General features: G+C 45.2%; 1 protein-coding gene across 1 annotated transcript in view; it reads left to right on the top strand.

Moving 5' to 3' along the window:
* Positions 1 to 23,922, top strand: part of myo6a (myosin VIa) — a 79,508-nt gene that overhangs the window by 13,586 nt on the left and 42,000 nt on the right. The window contains 3 exon segments of the mRNA XM_046374000.1: positions 2,561 to 2,641; positions 9,709 to 9,889; positions 14,373 to 14,517. Of these exon segments, the coding sequence (XP_046229956.1) occupies positions 2,561 to 2,641; positions 9,709 to 9,889; positions 14,373 to 14,517 (407 nt within the window).

The raw sequence follows: 23,922 nt of genomic DNA, 5'->3' as shown, positions 1-23,922 counted from the left end.
CTGAGCCGTCGCTGAGCCCAGCTGGCTGCGGCACCACATCTCCATTATAAAGGTCATCTGGCTGTTGTTCTCACTCTGTGCTGTGCAGGATCAGATGTTCACCATTGGATTTGTTCCCATTAAACATGCAGCGTTCACCTGCAGTTGCAAACGGAGGAACATGCAGTAGTGGCTGCAGTAAGCCACAGATAACAGCTGCTGCATCCTGCTGCAGCTCAGAGGACGGAGAGGCATCGATGACTCGCCTGTCACGACCCTCAGGTTCAATGTGTTGAAATGCTTTGAGGAAACAGCTCCGCTCAGACTGAAACATGCACAAATAGAAGATTTCCAAGTTCAGAGCCAGACTTTGTCCTCTCTTTAGAACACACAGACGGCTTAACGGAGACATTAAAGTGTGCAAGGAGAAAGAAAAGAAGGGAAAAGTTGAAATATCACAATTGTGACAAACAAAAGAAATGTGATGCTGCCATGAGCCTCTAAGTGAAAGAGTTAAGAGAAGGAGAATTAGAGAAACCAGACATGATGATGATGTATGTGCTCTGCATTGATGCTGTTAGTGAGCAGAAGGGGAACAAATCAATGAAAAAATGAGCTGAAGAGCTGTAGTAAGGGAAAGGGCAGATTCTTTGTTTTTCCTTGACCTCAGGCTAAAATCAGATCCTTAACAGGCCTCATCTTTGCTGATTCTCCCAGAAAAGAGCTGAGTCATGCTCGTCTCCTCTGCTGCTGGAGGAGGAGGAGGAGAGTTGTCCCTTTGTAGACACAATCTTGATTCAGTAGTCTGTTCTCACCTGCGTCATTCTGAGGCCTTAAAGTGCAGACGCTCGCTCCGCCCGTGTCCCCCTGCAGCTTATTACACCTCCTGCAGTCAGTCCAGCTCCTCCTAATGGCTTCATATATCTACAGTTTGCCCTGCCGGTGGGGAAACTAAAAGAGATTCACTGATAATAGCTGTGGAGGATGGAGCTCTGTGGCTGTGATGAACTCCTTAAGTTTGCATTGGAGACAAGGGGGAGGCTGCGGTGCGTTCAGGTGCCAGTAGGTTTGTGTGGGACAAGGTGGGCGAGGACGAATCCCCGGAGATGTGAAGTCCTCCATCAGTGAGCGGGTCCGAGAAGTACTGAAGAAGGAAGCACAGCAGGACAGACACAAGGAAAGAAGAAAGGAGAGATGGGCTGGAAAGAAGGGAGGAAACAAGTACACGAAAGAAGGAAGCTAACATGGATGACATAAGAAGTTAGACTGCAAAAAGAAGAGAGGAAACCAGAGCATCTAGAGGAGGAAAGAATGAAGGGAATGAGGTGATAATGAAAGAAGGTTGGACAGAAGGAAGCAAATGTAAAAAGAAGGAAGGATAGAGGAAGGTATTAGGAAGGAAGGAACAAGTGAGGAAAAAAGGAAATAAAGAGAGGATAAATATGGAAAGATAAAAGCAAGAAAGGAAGGAAGACGCAAAGGCATAAGAGAAGAGACATGACTGCGTTAGAGATGAAAGAATGAAGATGGAGAGCAGGAAGCAGGATGGGGGAAAACAAATGTAGGAAGACGACTGAAAGTGGAGGAAAGGAAAGGGAAATAAAGGAGAAAGCAAATAAAAGAGGGCAGGAAAGCACTGTGGAAGGAAGCAAAGAAGTAAACCAGGTTTGGACAACAGAATGAGCGAAACAAATGGGAAAGGAAGGAAAGTTACATGGAAGAAATTAGGAGGCAAAATTAGGAGTAAAGGAGGGATCAGGATCAGGAGCTCGCGGGCCAACTGGTCGTCGGACGAACGCAGCAGACAGACGCCTTCAGGGCAACGCCGGGCTTTTTGTACGAGTTAGACTGAACGAGTGTTTGCAGAGGAGGAAAACAGAGAATGTGTCCCATCTGCAAACCGTCGAGGAGATGGAGGTCTGAAAGCTTCCCTGCAGCTTCTCCCGTAATGAAAGTTTTTGTTTATGTCCATCTGCTGCACCGAAAGGACTCACCTCGAGATGAGCTCCATTATCTCATTTTCTGCTGTCCAAACACACCTGGGAAGTCAGTGTCTTCATTATGTTGATTCTCTGCACATAGCAGGAGAGGCCAGCTGGTGGAAAGACATTACAGCTGATTCACAATCAGTTACCGGGGGGGGGGGGGGGGGGCTTTTTGTGCAAATGCAAATTTAATTACTGAGATGAGTTCAGAACAATTGAGACCAAGAGAAAAGCCGAGTGATTGTCCTTTTGGAAGACGCACATCTGTGAGGAAATTAAAGACGCGCAGGCTGTCACTCCGGGAGACACTTTGACACACAGATGTTTAAACTTACCTCAGTGTTCAGGTCACTTTTAGTGGTTTTCATCCTGCTTCCAGCTTGCTTTGTCATCTGAAACCCATTTCAGCTTTCAAAGGTGTGTTGAGACCATGTCATACGTTACTGTAGGGTTTCAGCCAGTGATTAACTCCAAGTTTTCTTTAGTTTGATGAATGGATCATAAAACGTCCCAGAATGCAGCGTCGTCACAGCAGTTGAATGAGTCTGACTCGTTCCTTTGTCCTCAGTCTTTCTCTCTCTCCTTCTGTGTTGCAGTACCTGAACAGAGGATGCACTCGCTTCTTTGCCTCCAAGGAAACAGACAAGCAGATCCTGCAGAATCGCAAGAGCCCGGAGGTACAGTAGACCACAGCCGCACTCCATTCAGTCCGGTTCATCTGAGCCTCTGAATCGTGTCCCGCAGGAGCTGAGTGCTGCTGATTATAAAAGGAAAAAAAGCTTCAAAACTTCAAACTTTTTTTGTGTGTGTTGTTCCGTTCAGTGATGTTGAAGGTTTACGACACACTTTAAGCCATCGTTTCCAAGTGTTTTTGTCGCTTGGGCATGAAAACAGCAGCAGACATGAGCGCACAGAGTGGACAGCAGAGACACAAAGACAGAAACTAAAACTAGACATTTGATTATGGGATCCGATGTTCAGCATCTTATCGGTTGTCAGAACTTTGCCCGGTTACGTTCCATCGTGATTTTCCTTCTCGTAAGTAAACCGTTCGTAAACCTGAAAGTATTTTATTATGCTCCAGTCGGGGTTTTCATCACACAGCAGCTGCGGTGCGTTCGCGTCCCCTGCGTTTCATCCTCAATCTTAAGCTCATGCAAACCAAAGTAAGTGAACCCCCTCCTCGCCCTGTGAGTCGTCGTAACAAAGGAAACAGTCGTTCTGCAAACTCCATTAGGGCCTCGTTAAACCTGACTCAGCAGGTTTCACGGAGATTTACGGCCTCACAGTTTTTCTCTCGGCATCACGTCCTCTGATGCTCTCTGTCGTCCACACTGTTCACTCAGTATCTCCTCTCAGCTCCTCCTCAGGTTCTTGTCTTCACCTAAACTGTATAATCCACCATATGTGGAAACATCCCGAGCAAATCCTCTCACAGGACGACTTCTCACCACACTAAATTATTTTTCTGCCTTTTGAAAGGAAACATTCATGTTTCTTGTGTTTCTGCAATTCATGAACTGTTTTTAGCCCAGCAAAGAATGAATTCAAACTGCATCCAGAATTAAACAAAATTCTACTGTAAAGCAAGAGACGCATTGGTGCCCCCCAGAGGCTGCAGGCTTCATTACAACTGATACTGAAGAAGTTCATTGATGATTTAGAGATTCCTGGAGGGTGATAAACGAAAGCTCTTGGCTGATCAAAATGAAAACCTGGTCATGAGTGTGTTGAATGTCAACATAAACACATGTACACAAAATGGACAAAAGTATTGGGCCACCTGGCCTTCACACCAGCAGGGACTTTAATGACGCCTCATTGTAAACACACAGACAGCTCAGCAGCTCTAACAGCTTCCACTCTTCTGTGAAGGCTTTCCACAACATGTTGGAGTGTTTCTGTGGGAATTTGTGCCCATTCATGCAGTAGAGCATTTGTGAGGTCACACACTGATGTTGGACCAAAAGGCCTGGCTCACAATCTCCGTTCCAGTTCATCCCAAAGGTGTTGGATGGGGTTGAGGTCAGGGCTCTGTGTGGGCCAGTCAAGTTCTTCCACACCAAACTCATCCAACCATGTCTTTATGGACATCGTCGATGTTGACGAACATCCACACGGGCATTTTTCAGTTCTTTTTAACTTTTTAAAACGGTGTTGTACCTTGTGCCAAGAGAGCCTGGAGTTAGTGAAACCTCCAGCAGATTCTTAAGAATTAATTACTTATTTTCAGGATGTGAGATTTCCAGATTTGTTTTAAACTGGAGGACATAACGTTGGTTTGGAGTCGCTGATGAAGGACTCTGGTTGCTCGCGGTTTGTTTTCATTAGAACTCGTCTGCAGCTCAGTTCAGTTTATTGAAACTTGTTGGCAATTAAGATGAAAACTTGTGTTCTTACCTCAAGCAAAAATCCAGGCAGCAAAGCAGAGAATACCTTCGTGTTTAAATTTATGTGTGTAATTATGAAGGCTTGAACCACTTTAAAGAAACAAAGCTGAACAACGAAGATATTTTCTGATGTTTTCTTCGGTGTTGCATCTCTCGCCTGGAATTCGTGGCTGCACACCAGTTGTACTTATATATAATCTAATAATTTTCAGGGTAAGTTCAGACGCTGACATTCGAACAGCAAGCACTTCATTAGCAGCCTGGCCGAGAGCCTCGGTGCAGCACAAAGGCGTCTAATAAGAAAACCATGTGAAATAAGCTCCTTCCTTTGCCTTCAGCCTTTGATTAATTATGCACAAGTATTTCATTACTACGGCTGTGCGTGGCTTCCCCGCAGTACAGCAATATTAATTGTTATAGCCATAAAGAGGAACATGGACAAGAGACTGGAGCGCCGCTGTCCCTGCTGACGATGGCACATAAATGGAAGAACATAAAACCAGTCATGTGGTTTCAAAATAAAGTCCGTTAGTTGGGCTGAAATACTGAAGAATCTCTCTGAGTCTTTGTCAACCATAAGTCATGATTCATTTGAATCTTTTTCTGCATATCCTCATCCATAACCACCGAGTTAATTTCTACATAAGGTGCAGAAGCAGTGAAACTGGCTGTAACTCTCGCACTAAACTGCACATTTGTCTTTGTGTTTCTTTATTAAAATAAAACACACAAGCTGCAGACGATTATTAACGATACAAACACGCCGTTTAGAGATGCCGCCTGACGAAACAACACGCGCTAACAGTTCCTCAGTCCTAATGCAGTGTAATACAGCACCACGCTGATGCAACTGGAACACAATGTAATTCGACTTAAAGTCATGCAGTGCAAGACGAGTAAAGACAAAGACATTTTCCTTTACCAAACAGATGCTACAAGACAGGAGTGAGTTTTTATGCATCTCATTTGTTTAATTACATTAGGCTTTAAAGTCATGCAGATTAAGGGTGTGGCCTCCCTGATTGACAGCCTGCTGCTCGCTGTCACACAGAAGCTTTTACAGTTTAGGAAAGTGACTCGGCACGACTTTGTGTCCCAGACGAAATGAGCTGAACCATAAACGCTGTGCTGCAGCTCCTCGCTGGGCTGGAGCTGCAGTTTGGTGGACCAAACTGAAAAAAGCAGAAATTTTCTTTTAATTGAGGCCGTAACTCTAAAGTTTAAGGAGCAGATTTCGCCCTGATGGTCCAGGAGATTGAAAAGGGAGTATGAGATGAGTTTAGTGGCGTCTCCACAGGCCCACTTATCTTTTGTTGAAGTGATGTAGTGTGGGTACAAAGTGTAAAGCTGCCTGGTACTAAACTGTTCTGTACATTTTAGTTTCCTTGCTTACTTTTGTCGAAATAAGAACTAAAACTAAATGAGATCTGCGACAAGTTAATCACTCACAGGCTGCATCACACCTGCTGTAAGGGCCTTAAAAACTTTCAAATTCCAGATCTGAAAAGACTTTCAGTTGTTTTAATTTCAGCACATTTTATCTGATTCATTTCATGTCCTCACAGTCTATTAAAGCTCTGTGCTGACACCTAATGTACTGCTCCTCCATTCCACACTCACTCTGAGGGAAATATTTTACATAAACCAAACTCCTTTCACACTAAGTTCTCGTACAAGCTGAAAATCACTTCAGAGATCTCTCACGGATTTTTTTCTATTCGATAAAACGTCTTCAAATTAAGTTCAAGAACAAACACCTGCAGTGGCATTTCATCGAGAAGGAAACAACAGCCAGGGAGGAGAAGATGCCAGAAAGTTTACAGGAAAAAGAAAAGTTAGACGAGCTCCTCTTCCTCACTTCATTAATAAAGTATGATAAGAGAAGAAGGACAACAAAGAAATAAGTGGAATTAAGCCTTTCTGGAAAGCAGCGGGAACAAGCAGTGAGCTCACAAACATGAGGACAGGTTTTCGTCCTGGGAAATGGCCTCAGAAAAGTTTTGTGAAGTCATTTTGCTTCATTTCACTACTGCAGAAAACAATCCCACAGAGACTGGGCTGAAATAACATTTTGCAAACAATCCTCAGCTTTGTGCCTTAACTCGCGGACTCCAGGACGGCTCAGATGATATCTGATACCATCTGGGATCAGACAGAAGCAGAATTCACTTTAAAGTAAGTTCAGGCAAGATAAGACGAGATTAGAAAACAAATATGTGGATTGAAGTCTCACCCTCCCGCCTGGTGCTTCAGGGTAAATGCAACAAATGCACAGAAGGATTGTTTGCAGACTTGTTTTGAGGCCAGGTGTGTTCCCAGGTGCTCTTTGCTGTAATCACTGATGAATGATGTGTGTCTCCTCACTGCTCCGTCTCGTATCTCACAGGACGACAAGGTGATGTGCTGTTTTCTGACTCTTTTACATGTTGATATGGATGTGAATGTTGGGACTGCTGGCTTCACATCTTCTCTGAGTGTCTGGGGGTTAATGCATGCACATGTTTTATCTCTTCTTTCACCTCTGGAGCGCTTTGTGTGGTTTCCCACTTTCCTCTGCTGCGTAGAAGCGTTTCAGTCCAACTGCTTTCATCAGAATGTCACAGTGCGGTGGTATACACACCTCCCCGGACCGTTTGTGTCCGCTTCCTGTTTTGTTGTAACCTGTCAGGTTCAAAAGCTCAGCAACAAAGAAAATGCTGATTTGAAGTTTGAAAAGTCTCCTCGTGTATCGATGTTCAGGAAATGTTTATTATCTTAAAATCCAGATTATTGGTCAGTCTGCATTGTTGACCAGCAGCCTCAGCAGATCAGTGCTTTTACAGGGCGACACTGTGTCGAAGGCAGTTGTTCTTGTGTAAAGATTGTTTTATTCTTTTTGCTGATTACAAGCCCCCTGACTGGTAAGAAAAATTAGCTTTAGTTTTATAGTTTATTTAAGGTGGAATCACAGGTTATTTCCGTAAAGCCGACTGAATGCAGAGCGGTCGTGCTGACTTCTTTCCTACCCACTAGTCAAACCATCGGTGTTTAAAACATTCACAGAGGAACATTAAGACACAAATAATTAAGACATCATCACCAGAATGTGAAGAAACATCAGTGACGTTATGTTAAAGACGTCTCTGGGTTGTGTAGCACAGATATGTTATGGTTAGCATGCTAACCATCTAGCTGCGGCTTGTCCTGTCTGTAATACCACTTTGTACCTGTAAGGCCCCCGTAGTTTCAACTGGGAGACGTATACGTCAGGTGAGTTGCTAAGTTTCACAAGCCCTCTTAGCATTTGGTCTGATAAGGAAACAAAACAAACTCACAAAATGTCAAAAAAACAAATATTCTTACAAATAGTATCCTTACTAAACAGAAAAATCAGATTTCTCTGTTTTACCAAACTAAGATGAGCTTAACCGCCTCGTTAGCTCATCATAGCACACCTCATTCAGATGAGACACAAACAAAATAAAACCCAGCAAACCGTCTTGGTTGTTCTTTCCACAATCGCCTGGTTTGGTCCAAATAAATCCACAGTTCACAGAGTGAGAAGTGAAAATATTCCTGCTCTACACGTTCTTGTTTCCTACTGCTGCTGATGTCCGACCTTCCTCTCGCTCCTCTCCCTCCTTCATCCCCCTCTCCTGTATCCACCTGTCAACTTTGTCGTCCACAGAGTCATCATTAGAGCTGCTGTAAATCACCTCTGAAGCTAACTGGACCGTATATCTACAAGTCTAAATGAGCTAACTAGCTACCAGCAGACAAAGAGTACAGTGAGCAGCAGTTTCCAGTTACACTGATGATATGCTGCCTCCTGTTGGTTTAGAGTGACCTTCGACAGGTGTACAACCTCACACATTGCCCCTTTAACTGTGTTATTGTAAGAATATAAATGTTAGATTTAATTTGATGCCTGTGGTCGGAAATTACATCAACATACACGTAATGATGGACAACAATGAAACAGTCTTTTTCGCTTTGCACCGTATTTCGTTAGAAATGAGTAAAAAACAGTGAAAGAATTCCCTGTCTTGCCATATTAAAGCTACATTATTCTATTTCGGCCACTGGGGGGCAGCGTAACATCAGAACAGGCCTACGAGAACCACTGATCAATGCAGCTTAAAGAAACAGTTTTCATGTTTCCATGCAGATCTCTTAATGACTTTGAGAGAAATCCTGCTAACTAACTAACAAACAAACATAACCTCGTTGGCTGAGGTAACAATGCGGTGAAGGAACAAACAACGTGTGGAAAGACTCAACAGTCCACCCAAAACCTGCCTGATGTTCTTTGTGCTTTCTGATTGCAGTTCAGACTCTGCCGGCTGTCTGCACTTACCCATAAGCCCTTGCTCTTTGTTGATTAATGCAGCCACCTCTAACTTTAAGAAAAGCCAGATTTTGCCTGATTGTCCAGTGTCTTGGTGTAGTTTGTTGGCTCTTGACCTGATAAGTGTGGAAAAAGCTTCTTAAAGTCCTTCATCTCCTCCTGACTGGTTCATAAATGATGTCTTCCAAAGTTTTCAGATTCCTCAGAGCTTTGGCTTGCTGCGATTGTTCCCTCCTGCTGTTGATTTGCCTTTTTCAACTTCAGGAGCCACAATGAAAAAGCTAAATGAAAATTCAATGAGCACCTGATTAAATCGTGGAAGCAGCTAAGCAGCAGAATTTTCTACTTAATTCGATCGCAGGGGACACAGAGAGGTTGTTTAGCCTGCGGAATCAGACTGTGACATTCTTGAGTGGGTCATTCAGCACTGTGTGTGTGTGTGTGTGTGTGTGTGTGTGTGTGTGTTTTGCCCACTCGACTATCTTTGCCTTCTCTCTGCTGCACATTGAGATATTTCCTGCTCTGCTTACTCTGCTTGTTAGGCCTCTCCTGTGCAGTCTGCTCAGAGAATTAGTGTGTTGTATGGGCCCAGTACGTGCAGTTCTGGATCTCTGTGCAAACCAAAGTGAGGCCAAAGATCAGTTCGTCTGGCAACTTGAAAATAAAATGAAATAATTCTCCAGGAAGCTTGAGGTCAGTGTGATTTTTGCTTTGACGACGCCACACATCTGCCTTAGATAACGTGAACATATTTTCATTGACCTGACTGCCACAGCGACAGAAGGAACAGGTAGAGAGGCAGGTGAATTATTCTCAGGGAGAAATGAAAGGAAAGTCAGGTGGCAGAAGATGAAGAAATGAAGGATGAAAGTAAAGCTGAAAGGCCAGATTGTGTTGAAAGAATGTAAGGAAATGAGGGTGAATGATTTTCAGGTAAAGCTGGTGCATCACATGGAAGGAAGCTGAAAAAAAGGGCGGATTATGTGAAGATGTTCGTGACCGTCTGTCCTCTGTCCTCGTCTCTCAGCACATGAAGTCGGGCCCTCTGAAGGACCCGCTGCTGGACGACCACGGAGACTTCAACAGGATGTGCGTGGCCATGAAGAAGATCGGCCTGGACGACGTGGAGAAGCTGGACCTGTTCAGGGTGGTGGCCGGCGTGCTGCACCTCGGCAACATCGACTTTGAGGAGGCCGGGAGCACGTCAGGTGAGCTGCCTGTGAAATACCTGACAAACACAACAAGCTCTTGTATTATTGACCCTGAGCTGAATCAGGGTCCATGTTAGCCAGCCAATGGCCTGCCACATACAAAGTGTCATAAAAATGAAGTTTAAAAGAGGGGGAAAAGGGATTGTTTTCTCAAGGTGACATTCACAGTCAGATGTTTTCTTGGTTGACTTTGCTCACAAGTTTGGTTGTTTGAATTGTGTGACTGATGGCTGTGGGTGTCAGCATGTAGCAAACATCAGTGGCTTGAAGAACAGCGACAGAAACATTAGCTCCAGTTTTCTGCTTAAGGACAAGTCTGAGGTGTCATTCATTATACTCGTGTATGTTTACTTCACTACATTTAAGAGGTAGATCACGAGATGGCTTCAGTGCCTTAAAGCCTTTTGTTTTCATATACAAATGAAAAATATTTTTAATGCAGGATTTTTGCTTTTAACAGAGTACTTTTACAGTGTGGTATTAGTACACTTAGTGAGGTACGGGACCTGAATACTTTGTCCCCCGCTGCCGGAGAGCACAGGTGTGATGAGGAGCACAGTTCATCATCAGCTCTTACTGATGAGTTTTCAGACTCGGGCCTGCAGCGGCCTGTGATTACATCAGAAACCATCCATCTCGCCGCCTTCTCCGGTCCTAAACCGCACCAGTTTGGTTCCTAAGAGGCAGATGCCATTTTGATCTCATCCCTCAGGACTTTGCTCTTTGATTGATGGCTGTAATATTGGGCCTCTTCTCAGTTCAGCCTCATTGTGGTCAGAGATGAATGGTTTTGTAATATGTGGAACTGGATGTCAGGTGAGGATGCCTCTCTGTGTCGCTCTTCTTATGGAAATTAAACCTAAGAGAGTCAGGACTGCCAACGTGAGACTTACATCTGTTAAATCATTACAGGAGATTTGTTAATCATTGAAAAAAAGGTCATAAAACAATTATTCAGTCTGTCTTTTCGCCTGTCATGTTCTCGACATTATAAGTGGCGTATTCAGCTGCTCCAGCCCATCTCACTGCAGTTCAGTCTGAACCCTCCAGGGAGGCTCAGTTTGCATGAAAATCAACTAATCCTTTGAACCCAGTGAAGTTCCTCAGCTCGCAGTCCCTCCCCGTTGTTTTCTCCCTCCGCAGGGAAGAAGAGGAAGCGCCGCTGGGCGCCTGTTAAATAGCCTGCTTCTCACAGCGGGTGGCAATCACAGCGCGTGTTTTACAGCGAGTGAGAAGACGGTGTTCAGCCAGAGGAGATAATCACCCAGTTTGTGAGACCGGCTTGGCTCACAGTTTGGATAAAGGTCTCTCGAGTGGGTGGTTTCAGGGAGTTCTTAAAGAATATTTATTTGTATGTGCAGAGGCCAGAAGAGGTTTACTTTGTTTGGGAAAGCCTCTACAAGGCACACAAAGATATGCCTGCTTTTCATGACAGTCATCCTCAAAGCGCAAAAGGTTACCCTTGAAGAGTATCAGCAGATCTGATGGCTGGAGAGAAGAGAATCAATCATCTCCCTGTAGGAGACGTGATCAGAAAGGGAAGATGTTGATGGATATCCAGACAGGCCTCAGAGTGGACCCCGAGCGAGCAGTACGAACAGCAACATACAGAAATGTTTAGTCGTGTTGAGTTTCAAAGACAGGAAAATTCTTTCTTGTCTATTGCAGAAGCAATTCCTAAACTGTCCTACTGCAGACCTTCTTCCTTAGAAAACCAAAGAAAAATTGTTAACTGGAGTCTCTAGTCGACGGACGTTTTTTTGGACACAAGATCATAACGGCGGCGACTCAGCAGTGACGTTCAGTCACTTATTGAGAATCGATGCATCGTCGATTTCCTATTCCGCCAAATCTTTGATAAATTTCATCCAGGTGTTTGACGCAACACTGAAGTGGTTTTGTGTATTTTCAAGTCCTTCTAAAGAAACAAGCAATCACCCTCAATGGACCCTGAAACGCTGCATGTGATGTGATGATGAAACACGTCCTCACTCCTTTAAACAGAGTGAAACCAGATGGAATGAAAACTTGAAGCTTTGATTTTCAGCACAGAAGGGCTTTAACCCATAAAATTGTCGCTAGCAGCCATATTTCATTGTCAAACCTGCCTTCCCATAAATCTCTGGACCTTTGGCGCTTGGAGGACATGCTGACAGTCAGAACGCAATTCTTCCCGGTTCTCAGCTTATTTCGAAATAAACAGAGAAATCTATCAGCAGAGGCTGGAAATAATGAAGCTTAATTAACTAGGGATTAGGTTTGAGTCCTTGGCTCGACTCTTAATATACACTCGGAGCATTTCCTTGCACAGGGTCTTCCTTCAGTCCTGACATTGATTTAATATTAGCTCACTTAGCTTTTAGGAGCCATTGATTGTTGTCATTGATCAGAGTGTCACCCACAGGCACATGGGTTTACAGGCTCTTCATCTTCCCATTGATCCAAACATCATCCAAGTTGTCATTACTTGACTTTGAGATGCAGAAGCAGACAGATTAGTTTGACATGCCATTGGACGTGTTTCTGTTGGTTTTCAGCTGTGGCTTGGCTGCATGTCACTGGAGGTGGAATAAGGACAAGAAAGTCCGGGCGTATGAGGAGGCGAGACCATGCAGGGCCTTGTGTCCCGTCAGCTGTATCTGAAATCGGCAGTGAATGGATGTGAGGATCGATAAATCTGCTGTTGGTGTTGGTTAGCAGCCTGGCCTCAGTGTTTTGCACGTATTGCAGGCAGGACAGGACTGCTTTGAAACAAGAGAAAACCACATCGCAGGAGGAGCCAATGGGCTCGGAGCTGAGACCGCACACAGGGTGGAGAAGTCGGGAAGCTCAGGAGCTCCTCGTTAATTAGCTGCTACATCCTGATCAAATCGGTGACGTCCGCTCGTATCAGCTTTAACCGCCTTCATCGGCTGCTGCAGCTCTCGGGAGGACACGATGAGCTTCCATTTAAAAACCTCCCTTTGACTTCACTGCTCAAGTAGACTTCCTGAGTGACGGCTTTGCTGTCTTCGACTCTCAGCCCACCCGGTTTCTTCCAGGCTTTGTTTATGCCTCCCTGGACCTGCTCTGTTCACAGCTCGTGGGTGTAACTCTCACTGCATCCATACATAATGAGCGCTGTGTTGCCCTCACCTTTAAGTAGGGCGCACGTAGGCCGGCTTGTCAATTTGTCATCATGGAAGTGCACGTCGTTGCAGAACTGCGGGGGATTTAAAAGATTACTTCATTCATATTTCACACCCACTTAATCCTGTGACGCGTTGCAAATAGAGGTTTGTTCCAGCATGGATCCAGAAGAGACGACCTGGTCAGGTCAGACACTACGTACCTGTGGACAGTCCACTTGTCTGTGACCTACCTGAGGAAACTGTACTGAGAGTATTAGCTCTGCTCAGACAGGACAGGAGCGAAACTCAGATGACGTTCAAAGACATCAGATGGAATCAGTTCACCTCCTTTTTAAACGACTTAACATCCATCCTTCCAAATGACTTTCTGATCTGTCAAACTGACGCCAAGCTCGTTTGGTTCAAATCCTGCCCATTTCCTTGACGTCCCACCGAGATTCTGATTCTGTAGTCTAAGTGTGTATAAATCCTGTTTGTCTGTACTTTATTTTGCTCTGTTGTTTGTTTATTCTGTACACCAGAGTTTTTTTTAAGGATTTTTTTTCCCAAACCGAAACAACGACTGACTACCTACCTACCCATGGGGCAGCCGTGGCCTAGAGGTTGGAGAAGCGGCTTGTGATCGGAAGGTCGCTGGTTCAATTCCCCCACCAGACAGGCACGAGTGATAAAGTCCCCCCTCAATTAGCCGGCTGATGTGCACTTAACCCCCCAATATGCTCCCCGGGTGCTTGATGCTGCCCACTGCTCCTGTGTGTGTTTCACTGCATGTTGCCTGTGTGTGTGTTTCAGTCAGTGATGGGTTAAATGCAGAGAAGTATTTTCCCAGTTTGGGATTAATAAAGTAAATTAAATTAATAAAGTAAGCTAAGATGCTTTTTGTGCACTGATTTTAAATGAAGCTGCTGATATGGTGCAATGTCGGTGTGGATTCAGTGGGAAACACTCAGTCAAAAGACCAGTTTACACACACAGTTTACTGTAGGATTTTTTGTACAAATGTTACGCTCACTGATTGAGCTGATCTTCATGTCAATCAATCAATCAAGTGTGTGTGACTGTTAGCTCCAAGCCAAATCAAAGACAGCATCTCTTCGACTTCTTTGCCCCAAATTTCAGTCAAAGATGTACTGAAAGAAATGCAATTCAAACAGTTTTGTGGCATGTTTTTCTGAGTGTTCTGGCTGAAGTAAACCTCCAGCTGTTTATACTGATGTAATGTACTCAAAAATATCTTGATGTCCCTTCCTTCAGAGGGTTTTGTCATGTAAACCCGCATGAGGCTCTGACCTCGCCGCTCAGTGCCTGATGGCCTCAGCCTGATGTTTGCCCTTCTGCTTGTCTTCCAGGCGGCTGTACCATCAAGAACCAGTCGAGCCAGACGCTGGAGCATTGTGCAGAGCTGCTGGGCCTGGAGGAGGAGGACCTGAGGGTCAGCCTCACCTCCAGGGTGATGCTTACAACAGCAGGGGGCGCCAAAGGAACAGTCATCAAGTAAGAGGCCTGCACACACATTTTAGTACCAGTACGAGTACCTGTTCTCTTGCAAGGACGTTGTATGTCTGAAATGTATTTCCACATATCTTTACATTTTGAAAAGAAGGTCAGACTGAGAAATTTGGAAGTGTAAGCTTATCATCAGGTAGATGATTTTGTTCTCCTGCAGCTCTGCTTCCAGGATCACAGTGAAAATCAGTCTTGAACTTGTCTTCCTCCATCTCATGATGTCGAATAATATAAAACTGAACTAAAATATATTTGGACACACACTTATATACACGCTGAGCATGCTGAAACACTCTAACAGTGCTGTGGGTCAGAGAGTCAGTGAACCAGAAATCCCCCAAAATTTGATAACTGATTAAAGAAACAACCGTGTTGTAACTGAATCCTCATCAGTCGTCACCGTGCACACAAATGAGACATACAGTTGAGCCTTTCACTTCACAGCCTTTCACAAAGAGCTGGAGATGAATGTGTCTCTGTGCGCCTTCATCACAGGTTGTAAACATCGATGACTTGTCAATAGTTCCACTCCGCACTGATTTCCCCTGACACGCTCTTAGGTTGATTCATCTGAAAGCAAAACTTTCAGTCTTAGCTTGGATGAGAGGTCCTTAAATCCACAACCGCTGATGTTTTTTGGGCACTTGGGGGCAGCAGACACAAATTGTGAACACAGCAGCGACATATCATCACAAACTAGGCAGCAAACGGTTTTAATTAACACATCTGTCAGAGAGCAGCATTATCTTCCAGCTGGAGTCACGTCGCCGTCGTCTTCAGGCCTCATTTGAAAAGTATCAGTTTTAGCAGCTCTAAAGTAACCAGGATACAACTGAATTTGAAGTTCTGAGACAGCTGGAGAAACTCCATGCTCCGAGAAAGACCGTGTGATACGATTGCTAAAAGACGTTGGGATTAGAATGTTGTGCCTAAAACTGTTCAGAAAAAGGCAAAGATTTGACAAATGCTGAACCTTTTCGTTGTGCTGTGAAGCATCTCCCGACCCCTCACATTCATGTTTGTGGCCCTTGGTGGAGTCCCGACCTTCAGGTTGGGAACCACTGCACACTCACATCTTCTACACACAGACACGCTGACTTAGAAAGCTTAGCAGGTCTGATCCACAGGGTTGTGTGTGGTAGAGCAGATGGTTGGTGTATTGCTTGTTATCACTGCCCAGAGAGAAAGTGACTGGCTGCAGCTGACTTCAGAATATACAGTAAAGTGAAACGAGGCTCAGAGGAGCCGGCGAGGAGCTCCGGCAGCTGGCCCACTCGCCTCCTCGTCTTTCTGTCCAGAAAGACAGTCGCACATAATCGCCGGACTGAATCCGAGTGTTTCTGCCAGCAGTTATTACGAATAAAGTGGTCGACCATCTGGACTTTGAGTGAAGCGTCTGGATGCTGGAATTGGTTTGATTATAGAGTTCACACAGGTAGGTGTGTCACGTGTGCGTTTGGTGTGCGCACCTCACGTCACCTGAGGCTTCTGTCAGTGGAGAGCCTGTTTTTATATTCAGATTATTTACAGTTCAGTTAGCACTCAGTCATCCAGTTATATTTTCAGTTAGAAGTTCACGCTTTGCCTTTGAAATATCTTTATTTTACTGGTTCATTGTTTCCTAATCATGCCGTTGTCAGTCCTGTGGATTTGGTGCTAACGGGGTGGAAGGTGCAGATGTTCTTCATGTTAGAGTTTATGTTGGACGGGTGGGGATTTTCCTCTTTTGAAAATGTTGTGTTTTAGCTTTTGAGCTGATGGAGCAGCTCAGGCTCAGTTTGGTTTGAGGTTTGTTGGTGTTGTTGGGTTTCCTCTTTGTTTCAGTTTTTCACTTCTGATTCCAGTTGTGTGTGTTTGTTAGCTGGGAGCATGAAGGCTGCAAAACATCAGCTTCATTACTGATTAATCTGCACATTATTTGACAGAAGTTTTTAAGAAGCTGGAACCAGCAAACGCTTGACATTTTTGCTTGAAAAATGAATTTTCTGTTTTCTGATTTTGTTTAGCTGCAGGTCATTTTGTGCAACACGTGTGATGAGCTAAATATTTGATGCATGCATTTGGCTGAACTTCAGCACCAAGTACTGAATCGATACGGACGGCGAATAACACGTGAAAGAACTGTGTCGTGTTTAATGTCATTCAGTGATCAGCCATCGCTGCTGAGGTAAAGCCTCATGCGACAAAATGATTCTCTGATTCTGAATCGATTTTCGTATTATTTTATAAAGATCGCTTCTTGCATCCAAAGATCGATTTTTGTAATGCATTTTCCCCTGGTGAACCCACTAGCCACGTCATTGAATTCACGCATGCGCATCACGCGTAACGTGTAGATATCAAAACAATGAACATGGCGTCAGACACTAGCGATAACGTTAGCCAAGCCCCAGCTTTGAAAACACCCAAATGTTCAAAGCTACTATCTGGCACCATTTCGGGTTCAGAAATGACAAAGAGAAAGATAAGCTTGACAAAAGCAAAGCCATTTGCAAGGAATGCCAAATGGAAGGGAAGTATTGTGGAAATACGACCAACGTGAGGAACCACGTGTTGCGACTCGGATCTTAGCAGTCACACAAAGATTAAACAAAAATAAACGTATCACAGGTTCACCAGAATAGAAATCTGTGTGTCACGTGTGTCATTTTGTCCTCCTCGTTGCCTTGGAAAGCGAGGGGATTCCTGCTTACAGGCTCCACTGAAGGTGACCTTTCAGGTTTGTTGCAGCTTCAAAGGGATCACAAATGATGCTGACAGAAAACAGCCTCCGCTAATGTTATTAATGGCCCCTATTTAGAAAGGCGAGGTGAATAAAAGCACAATTTATCCCGGCAAGAGGAAGTGTGGGGCTCTGAGCCGTTTGTCTCCCGTTGGTGGCTTCATTTAAATCGGGTATGTGTGCAGATGTGAGTATTTAAGATATGTGTTACATGTGATTTATACGTCTGAAATCTACTCATCCAGGACTTTGGCTTGTTCTGTTCAAATACCTCCACTGCATTACTGAAGGGATGCTCGAAGCCTCACCTGTCAAGCAGGTATCCTCCTTCTGTCCAGGAGGGATTCAAAGCCACAACGTGAGCTTGGTTCTTTATCACAGCTTGTGTTGATACAGTGAGCTTCTCTCCACTTACTGATAGCACCACATGCTGAAGTGTGAGAGGCCTAATTTACATGTACTGTGTTAAATTAAGTGTGGCAGTGTGTTGGAGCACATATGGCGCTCTCCTCCACACAGTTACTCATGGGGGTGGTGTTTAACCTTACCTCACACCAAGCTTTTCCACCCAAGGCACCAAGCTCCTGGTTACTTTAAGACTGTCAGTAGCTTTGGAGGCTGCAGATGTAACATACCTGCACTCTCCAGCCCAATCTGCACCACCCACAGGCTGATGTGCACCATCTAGAGGCAAGGAAAGTACAGCAGGCGGTTGGCTCCAGAGCAAACCTGAAAGACACCTCTGATGTTGCTAATGGAGGGAAAGTCCGATCGCACTGAACGTCTCTGAGGAGAGGCAGCCTGAAAGTGTTAGCTGTTATCCACATTGGTTTGATTAAGTGTGTTTCCTCCTTCCTGCAGTCGATAGTTCAGTGCCGACTTCCTTCGGGAAAACATGGATGCAGAAAGCAAACGTTTGTTGAGCTTAACAAGCAACTGCAGCAGCTGAATTAGCACATTAGCTCATCCAGAGAGGGACGAGAGGTGGAGGCGAGTGCAGTTACATACAGCTGTGATGTCGTATGGGTTTTGACTGGGAAGTTGGTCCTGTTGGTCGAGATCTGGTCTTTTCTTTCCGGGGGACGTTGATCCACCTACAAGAGCAGCTTATTAGCATGCTGATGTTAGCATTTAGCTGAGGGCTCTACCTTCTTTCAGTACATCCTCACAGAGCTGCTGGCATGCCTGCACACTTTTGTTAAAACACCGATTTAAACTGGATTTAAGTGTTTCCAGCATTTTCTTTGTTGTTGATTAACTGAAGGCTTGTTCGCTTTTTGCTCTAACTTTTGTGACGGGATCGACTTTAAACCAGACGGACTCTGGCGTGGCTTGGTGATGAAGAAGAGTAAAACAAACTTGAAGGCAAGAAATGAAGCATCTACAGCCAGACGGGCAGCTCGGGCCATTCGCAGCTTTACCAGTCAGCTGCAGCTTAACAAGATAAATGTGAACCTGTGAAGTGTTACGGAGGAGGAGGAGGAGGAGGAGGAGGAGGAGGAGGAGGAGGAGTTGAGCTGAGCATGAAACCGTTTTTTACGGCTCAGTGCTCGACTCCAAGGGGGAGCCTCAGGTAGGAGAAGGCACCTCGGGCTCAGAGCTCAACACATACCTAAACAAACATCCCATCACGCCGCGCTGCTCTTTCATGGAGAGTTCAGGACAGCTAATAACTTAATCCTGAGAGCGATGAAGATGACGAGACAAGAGGCAACCACCCACCAGCAGGCAGCGATGAGACGACGATACGAGCGCCCAGGAGGACGTCGGCAGCAGAGGAGCTCCACATGATTGACCCACATTCAACATACAAACAGAGCAACAGTTAAAGATACATATTGATTGATGCTGATTGACACTGAGTGGATTTCGTGTGGAGCAGATCTTCTCCTGAAGTAACAACCTGAAGCACACTGAACCCAATGCCAAGCTTCAGCATTAAACTGATTAGATAAAATAAAACTAAAAGCTGACTTGTTGCGGTTCGGCGTCTCACCTTGCTGCAGTGATGCAGCGTCACTGCCGGGTGTAGTGACTGGTGGTGCTTATACCTGACCACATCCATCCATCAGTGAAGCCCTTAAATCACTCGCGTTGCGTTCACTGACAGACGTACAGAAAAGAAATGGCCAACTTTGATTGAAAGTAATTGATTAATCGTTTCAGTCAAACATTTGCTGCCTCCAGCTTTTAAATGTCAGCATTGGCTGCTTGTCTTTGTCATTACTGACAGTACAAGAAGAGTCTTTGTGTTCGGACTGTCGGCCGGACCAAAGATGCTACTTGAAGATGTCACGTCGAGCTCTGGGAGGCCGTGATGAGGCTTTTTCACATTCATAAACAGCAGATTAATCAATAAAGAAAATGGTCGTTGTTTTACAGAGCAGTTTGTGGCTTCTGTAGTTGCCGAGGGAACAGTGCAGTTTCTTCCTGGCTTCGTGGTCTGTTGGCCAACGTGGTGCAAACACTTAACTGTGACAGACTGAACTTAACTTAACTTCTCTGCTCATATTATGAGTTTGTAACGTCTCATTGCTTGTGAACTTTGCTCTTCTTTAGCGATGGACCAGTAATGATATTAGTAATGAGAGTACGATATTCGCTGTGTTTTTTCAACAGATGGCTGATAAAGTGAACTTTGTTGTGCTTTCCGTCCTCTTCCTCCTCTCTTTCTGTTTGTGTCACAGAAAAGCAAATGAAATATTTCTGTTTGGACAAAACAGCAGGATTGCAGGAAATTGTATTTGGCTTTTTTAAGACAGTTTTCTTACATTTTAAAAGATGAAGATTGACGATTCATTAACTGCTTTTGGCGCAGTGGCACTCGGGTCTTTGTCCACACTGTGTTTACTCACTAAACTTCCTTTTTAGTTGTCCGTTTTTATCAGTTTAATGTGTAAACCTTTTTCTCCAACATATTTAATTTGTTTTTTTTATTCTATTAATCTGATATATAAATAACCTTTGCTTGAATTGTTGGAGATCAGGACAAAAGCATCAACACGTATTCAAAATGTTTCCAAGGTAACACCAGAGAGAGAGAGAGACAGGCAGGCAGACAGATGGATGGACAGGCAGGCAAGCAGAGAGACTGGCAGATGTACAGGCAGGCAGGCAGACAGGCAGGCAGACAGACAGACGGATGGACAGGCAGGCAGGCAGGCAGAGAGACTGGCAGATGTACAGACAGGCATACGGACAGACAGGCAGGCAGACAGACGGATGGACAGGCAGACAGACAGGCAGATGGACGGACAGGCAGACAGGTAGACGGACAGATAGACAGGCAGACAGACAGGCAGCTGGACGGACAAACAGGCAGGCAGACGGACAGACACACACGGACAGGCAGGCAGGCAGGCAGGCAGACGTCCCCCTTGAGACGAGTCCCTGTCTGCTTGGAGCCTGAACGCGGTCGCTCTAAGCTGTGATTGCTTTGTTGGCAGCTCGGCCTCAGCTCACGCCGTCTGAATGCCAATCCACTCGCTTCAATTTCAAGCCTCCCACGCTAATGTTTATTTCTCCTCCTTCATCTGTGCAGCGAGGAGCCGCTTCACACCGATTTAAAAGCTGCTTCCTGTCTTTGTCCGTCTCTCAGAGTGTCAGTTGACGCCGTCCTGCCTGTCAGTTAGGCTCTCTGTAGAGGGACATGTCTGACACGTCGTCCCTCTGCTCACTGCGTTTATTCAGTTTCTTCCCGCAGATTAAAGGTTTAACATCTGCACATAATTGCAGAAAACAAACAAAAGCGTGACTGGCAGGGTGTCAGCCCGTTGCAGCTTCCTCGCTGTAAATGTCACCATCATCATCACCTCTCATAGATGAACCTTTTGTGGGTTGGGAAACACCTTCTGACATGCGCTACGCTGCATTTTCTATGAACATCTGCCAAGTTGGATGTTGAAGAAGAGCTGTTGGAGTCAAACCTGAAGAGGGCGCTGTTCTTCCAGAGCGGATGGAGCCAAAGCTTTCTGAGGCAGATGGTGGAGGGGAAGGAAACGCTGATGGGAAAAATCACTTCCAACATGTTTATACTCTCCATTAAAGCCAAAAAGAAAACCCTTTAGAATGAGGAAGCAAAAGATCCTCTTTGTGCGAGGAGGCAGCAGACTTTCTGGTGAGGGCAGATGGTTGGAGGGATGGAAAGAAATGGTTTCCAACATGTTCACCCCCTTCAGGGAGGAGGAGGGCTGACGGGAAGCCGCACAATAAAACTGAGCTGTGTGGGGAATGTGAGCAGGAGTCCTGTTGTTGGTACTTGTAATTTCATTAAATACAAACTCTTTGTCTTTGGGTCACGTACTCAGCCGTCGAAGGAAACGGGTTATGATGTGAATACGACAGAAGGTCTGGTGAGATTTCAGGAGCATTTTGAGCAGAAGGATTGCGTGACTTGAAATTTGTGCAAAATCAGATTTTGTTGTCTCGATTCAGAGCCTGAGGACAGCAGGTTTTTCCAGACTGAAATGAAGAGTCCAGGGAGCCACGAGTTCACCCAAACAGCCGTAATAAGGCTTCATCCTGATGTCTGAGTGAAAGACAGAGCTGTCCGTCATCTGTTGGACAGGCTTCTTTGACATGATGTCTGTCCCAAACCAATCACCGTCTTTCAAACACAGTTAGAGAAGTGAAAATTGTTGGCCGACACTCTTTTCTTTGTGTCGCCCTCATCGTCTTCCAAACTGACTGGAAAGTGAAACCACACTCTTTCTGGAATCCAAAGTCAAGTCGAATCCAAACATGTTATATGACTCGGACTTCTGCTGCTGATCCTGATGTGAACGCTGTCTTCGCACGCTGTCTTCGCACGCTGTCTTCGCACGCTGTCTTCGCACGCTGTCTTCGCACGCTGTCTGGCACTCATAAAAAGGCTCTCAGCGTTTGGAAGCTCCCCAGATGAGCGGAAGGCGTTTCATTCGTCAGTCAGGTCAGGCCGTGGCGACGCTGAAGGAATATAACTGTGAGATGGCACAGTTCAAACAAACAGCTTACTTAGTGCATTATGAAGTCGTGGAAGCACTCAAACGAGTCGCCTAATTACAAGTCAACAAAGTGACTCAGCAGAACCTTTGATGCTTTTAAGGATAAATGAGACTCTGCTTTGAAGACGTTAGAAGAACGAGATCGTTGATTTGCATCGGTGGCAGACAAACACAAAGTCAGACACTTTGTATTCGGTTATTAACCGCAGACTCATTTGAACTCATTGAACTCGTGAGACTTTAATAACAGCTAACACACATCACAGTTGTTGTGTTGATTATCAGTATGATTATGGTGTCACGAATCATGACTGATCTGAACTCCAGTCCGGTCTGGCTCAGTTAAAGTCATAGAGTGTGTGGTGCTGAAGGACTGAACAAACAGCCATTGTTTTCTGTATAATATGAGTTTAGAGGGCTGATGACTGACAGCTTATAGGTTTTCCCACCATCATATTTCCCAAAGTATAAAATCAAATTCTATCAAATTATATCAAATAACATTTGTTCCTTTTAGTGATGTGTTGGTCGACCCATGGCCCTGTGGTCAGGCGAGACCCATGACCCGGTAGTCAGCTTCCAAGATATATTCATATTCATGTTCAGGTGACATTTGATACCGACCCAAAAAGGTTGGGAATCACAGGTTGTATTTCTTGCGGGTTTAGAAAGCGCTGACATGATGTGGTCCTGCAGAAAACTCAGATGTGTCACACGTGACGACTGACGTCCTGTTTCATCAATAACGGTAATTTGAAAGTAAAATAAGTAAAGGGACTGACTTGAAAGTGAGGAGGAAGAAAAAGACGGAGAGTGACGACAGACTGAGTATCAGATAACAGGAAGTGCGACGATGGAGGGAGGTTAGACATCCAGCCAGTCCGGGCTGTAGGCTACTCAAACTCAGTGCGTGTGATTTCAACACAGTGAGGGATGGAGGGAAGCAATGAGTGGGAAAGCAAAGAGAAAATGGGAGAAGTCAATCATGGGGACCCGGCCTGGCGAGGGCGACAGTTAACAGCTTGTGAGAGTCGGGGGTGGAGGTGGTGGTGCTGGTGCTGGGTGGGGGCGATTAGTCCATCAGCCTGAAAGCCAGACGTGCCGTTAAACAAACCTGCAGAAACGTCTGTGGGTTCATCCTTCAAACTCCACTCGAAATTTCACCCAGCACTCCTCTAGCTTCACTTATTTCAGGTGTTTGGATCGTTTTGTACCGTAAAGCTCCGACCCGTAGTCTTTCCAAATGTTCCATCACTGACGAATCAACCAAAAAATAGATCTTTTGTTTGAACACATTTGCTCTTTAGCCTCAGTGAGGATAAACGTGTCGGACGTGAGAACAGAAAAGCTTCCATCTTCTTCTGTTTTGTGCAGCGCAGCATCTCAGCCTCCCCTTTAAACCTGAACCATAGCAGAACAATCCAGCTGTGCTTTAACATGTGGCTGCTTTGACGTGGACGTGCTGCCAGAAGCAGCCTGTGGATGAGCTGCACGTGTCTGAGTGGAGGATGCAGTGCGACAGAACAGAACCCCCATCTCTCACTTACATTTCAGAACTTTTCTCTGACGGCCGCAAAGTCCGTTTGAAAATCTTTTTCCCCGTGTTGTGTCTTGGAGGCGGGGCTGAGGAGCAGCTGCACGCCAGCAGGCCACCTTGGAGGGCAACAAAGCAACAGCAGTAATTACACG

This window comes from Scatophagus argus, chromosome 19 (assembly GCF_020382885.2).
Source record: "Scatophagus argus isolate fScaArg1 chromosome 19, fScaArg1.pri, whole genome shotgun sequence".
Taxonomy (NCBI): domain Eukaryota; kingdom Metazoa; phylum Chordata; class Actinopteri; family Scatophagidae; genus Scatophagus; species Scatophagus argus.
This window is presented reverse-complemented; position numbering and strand designations above follow the sequence as displayed.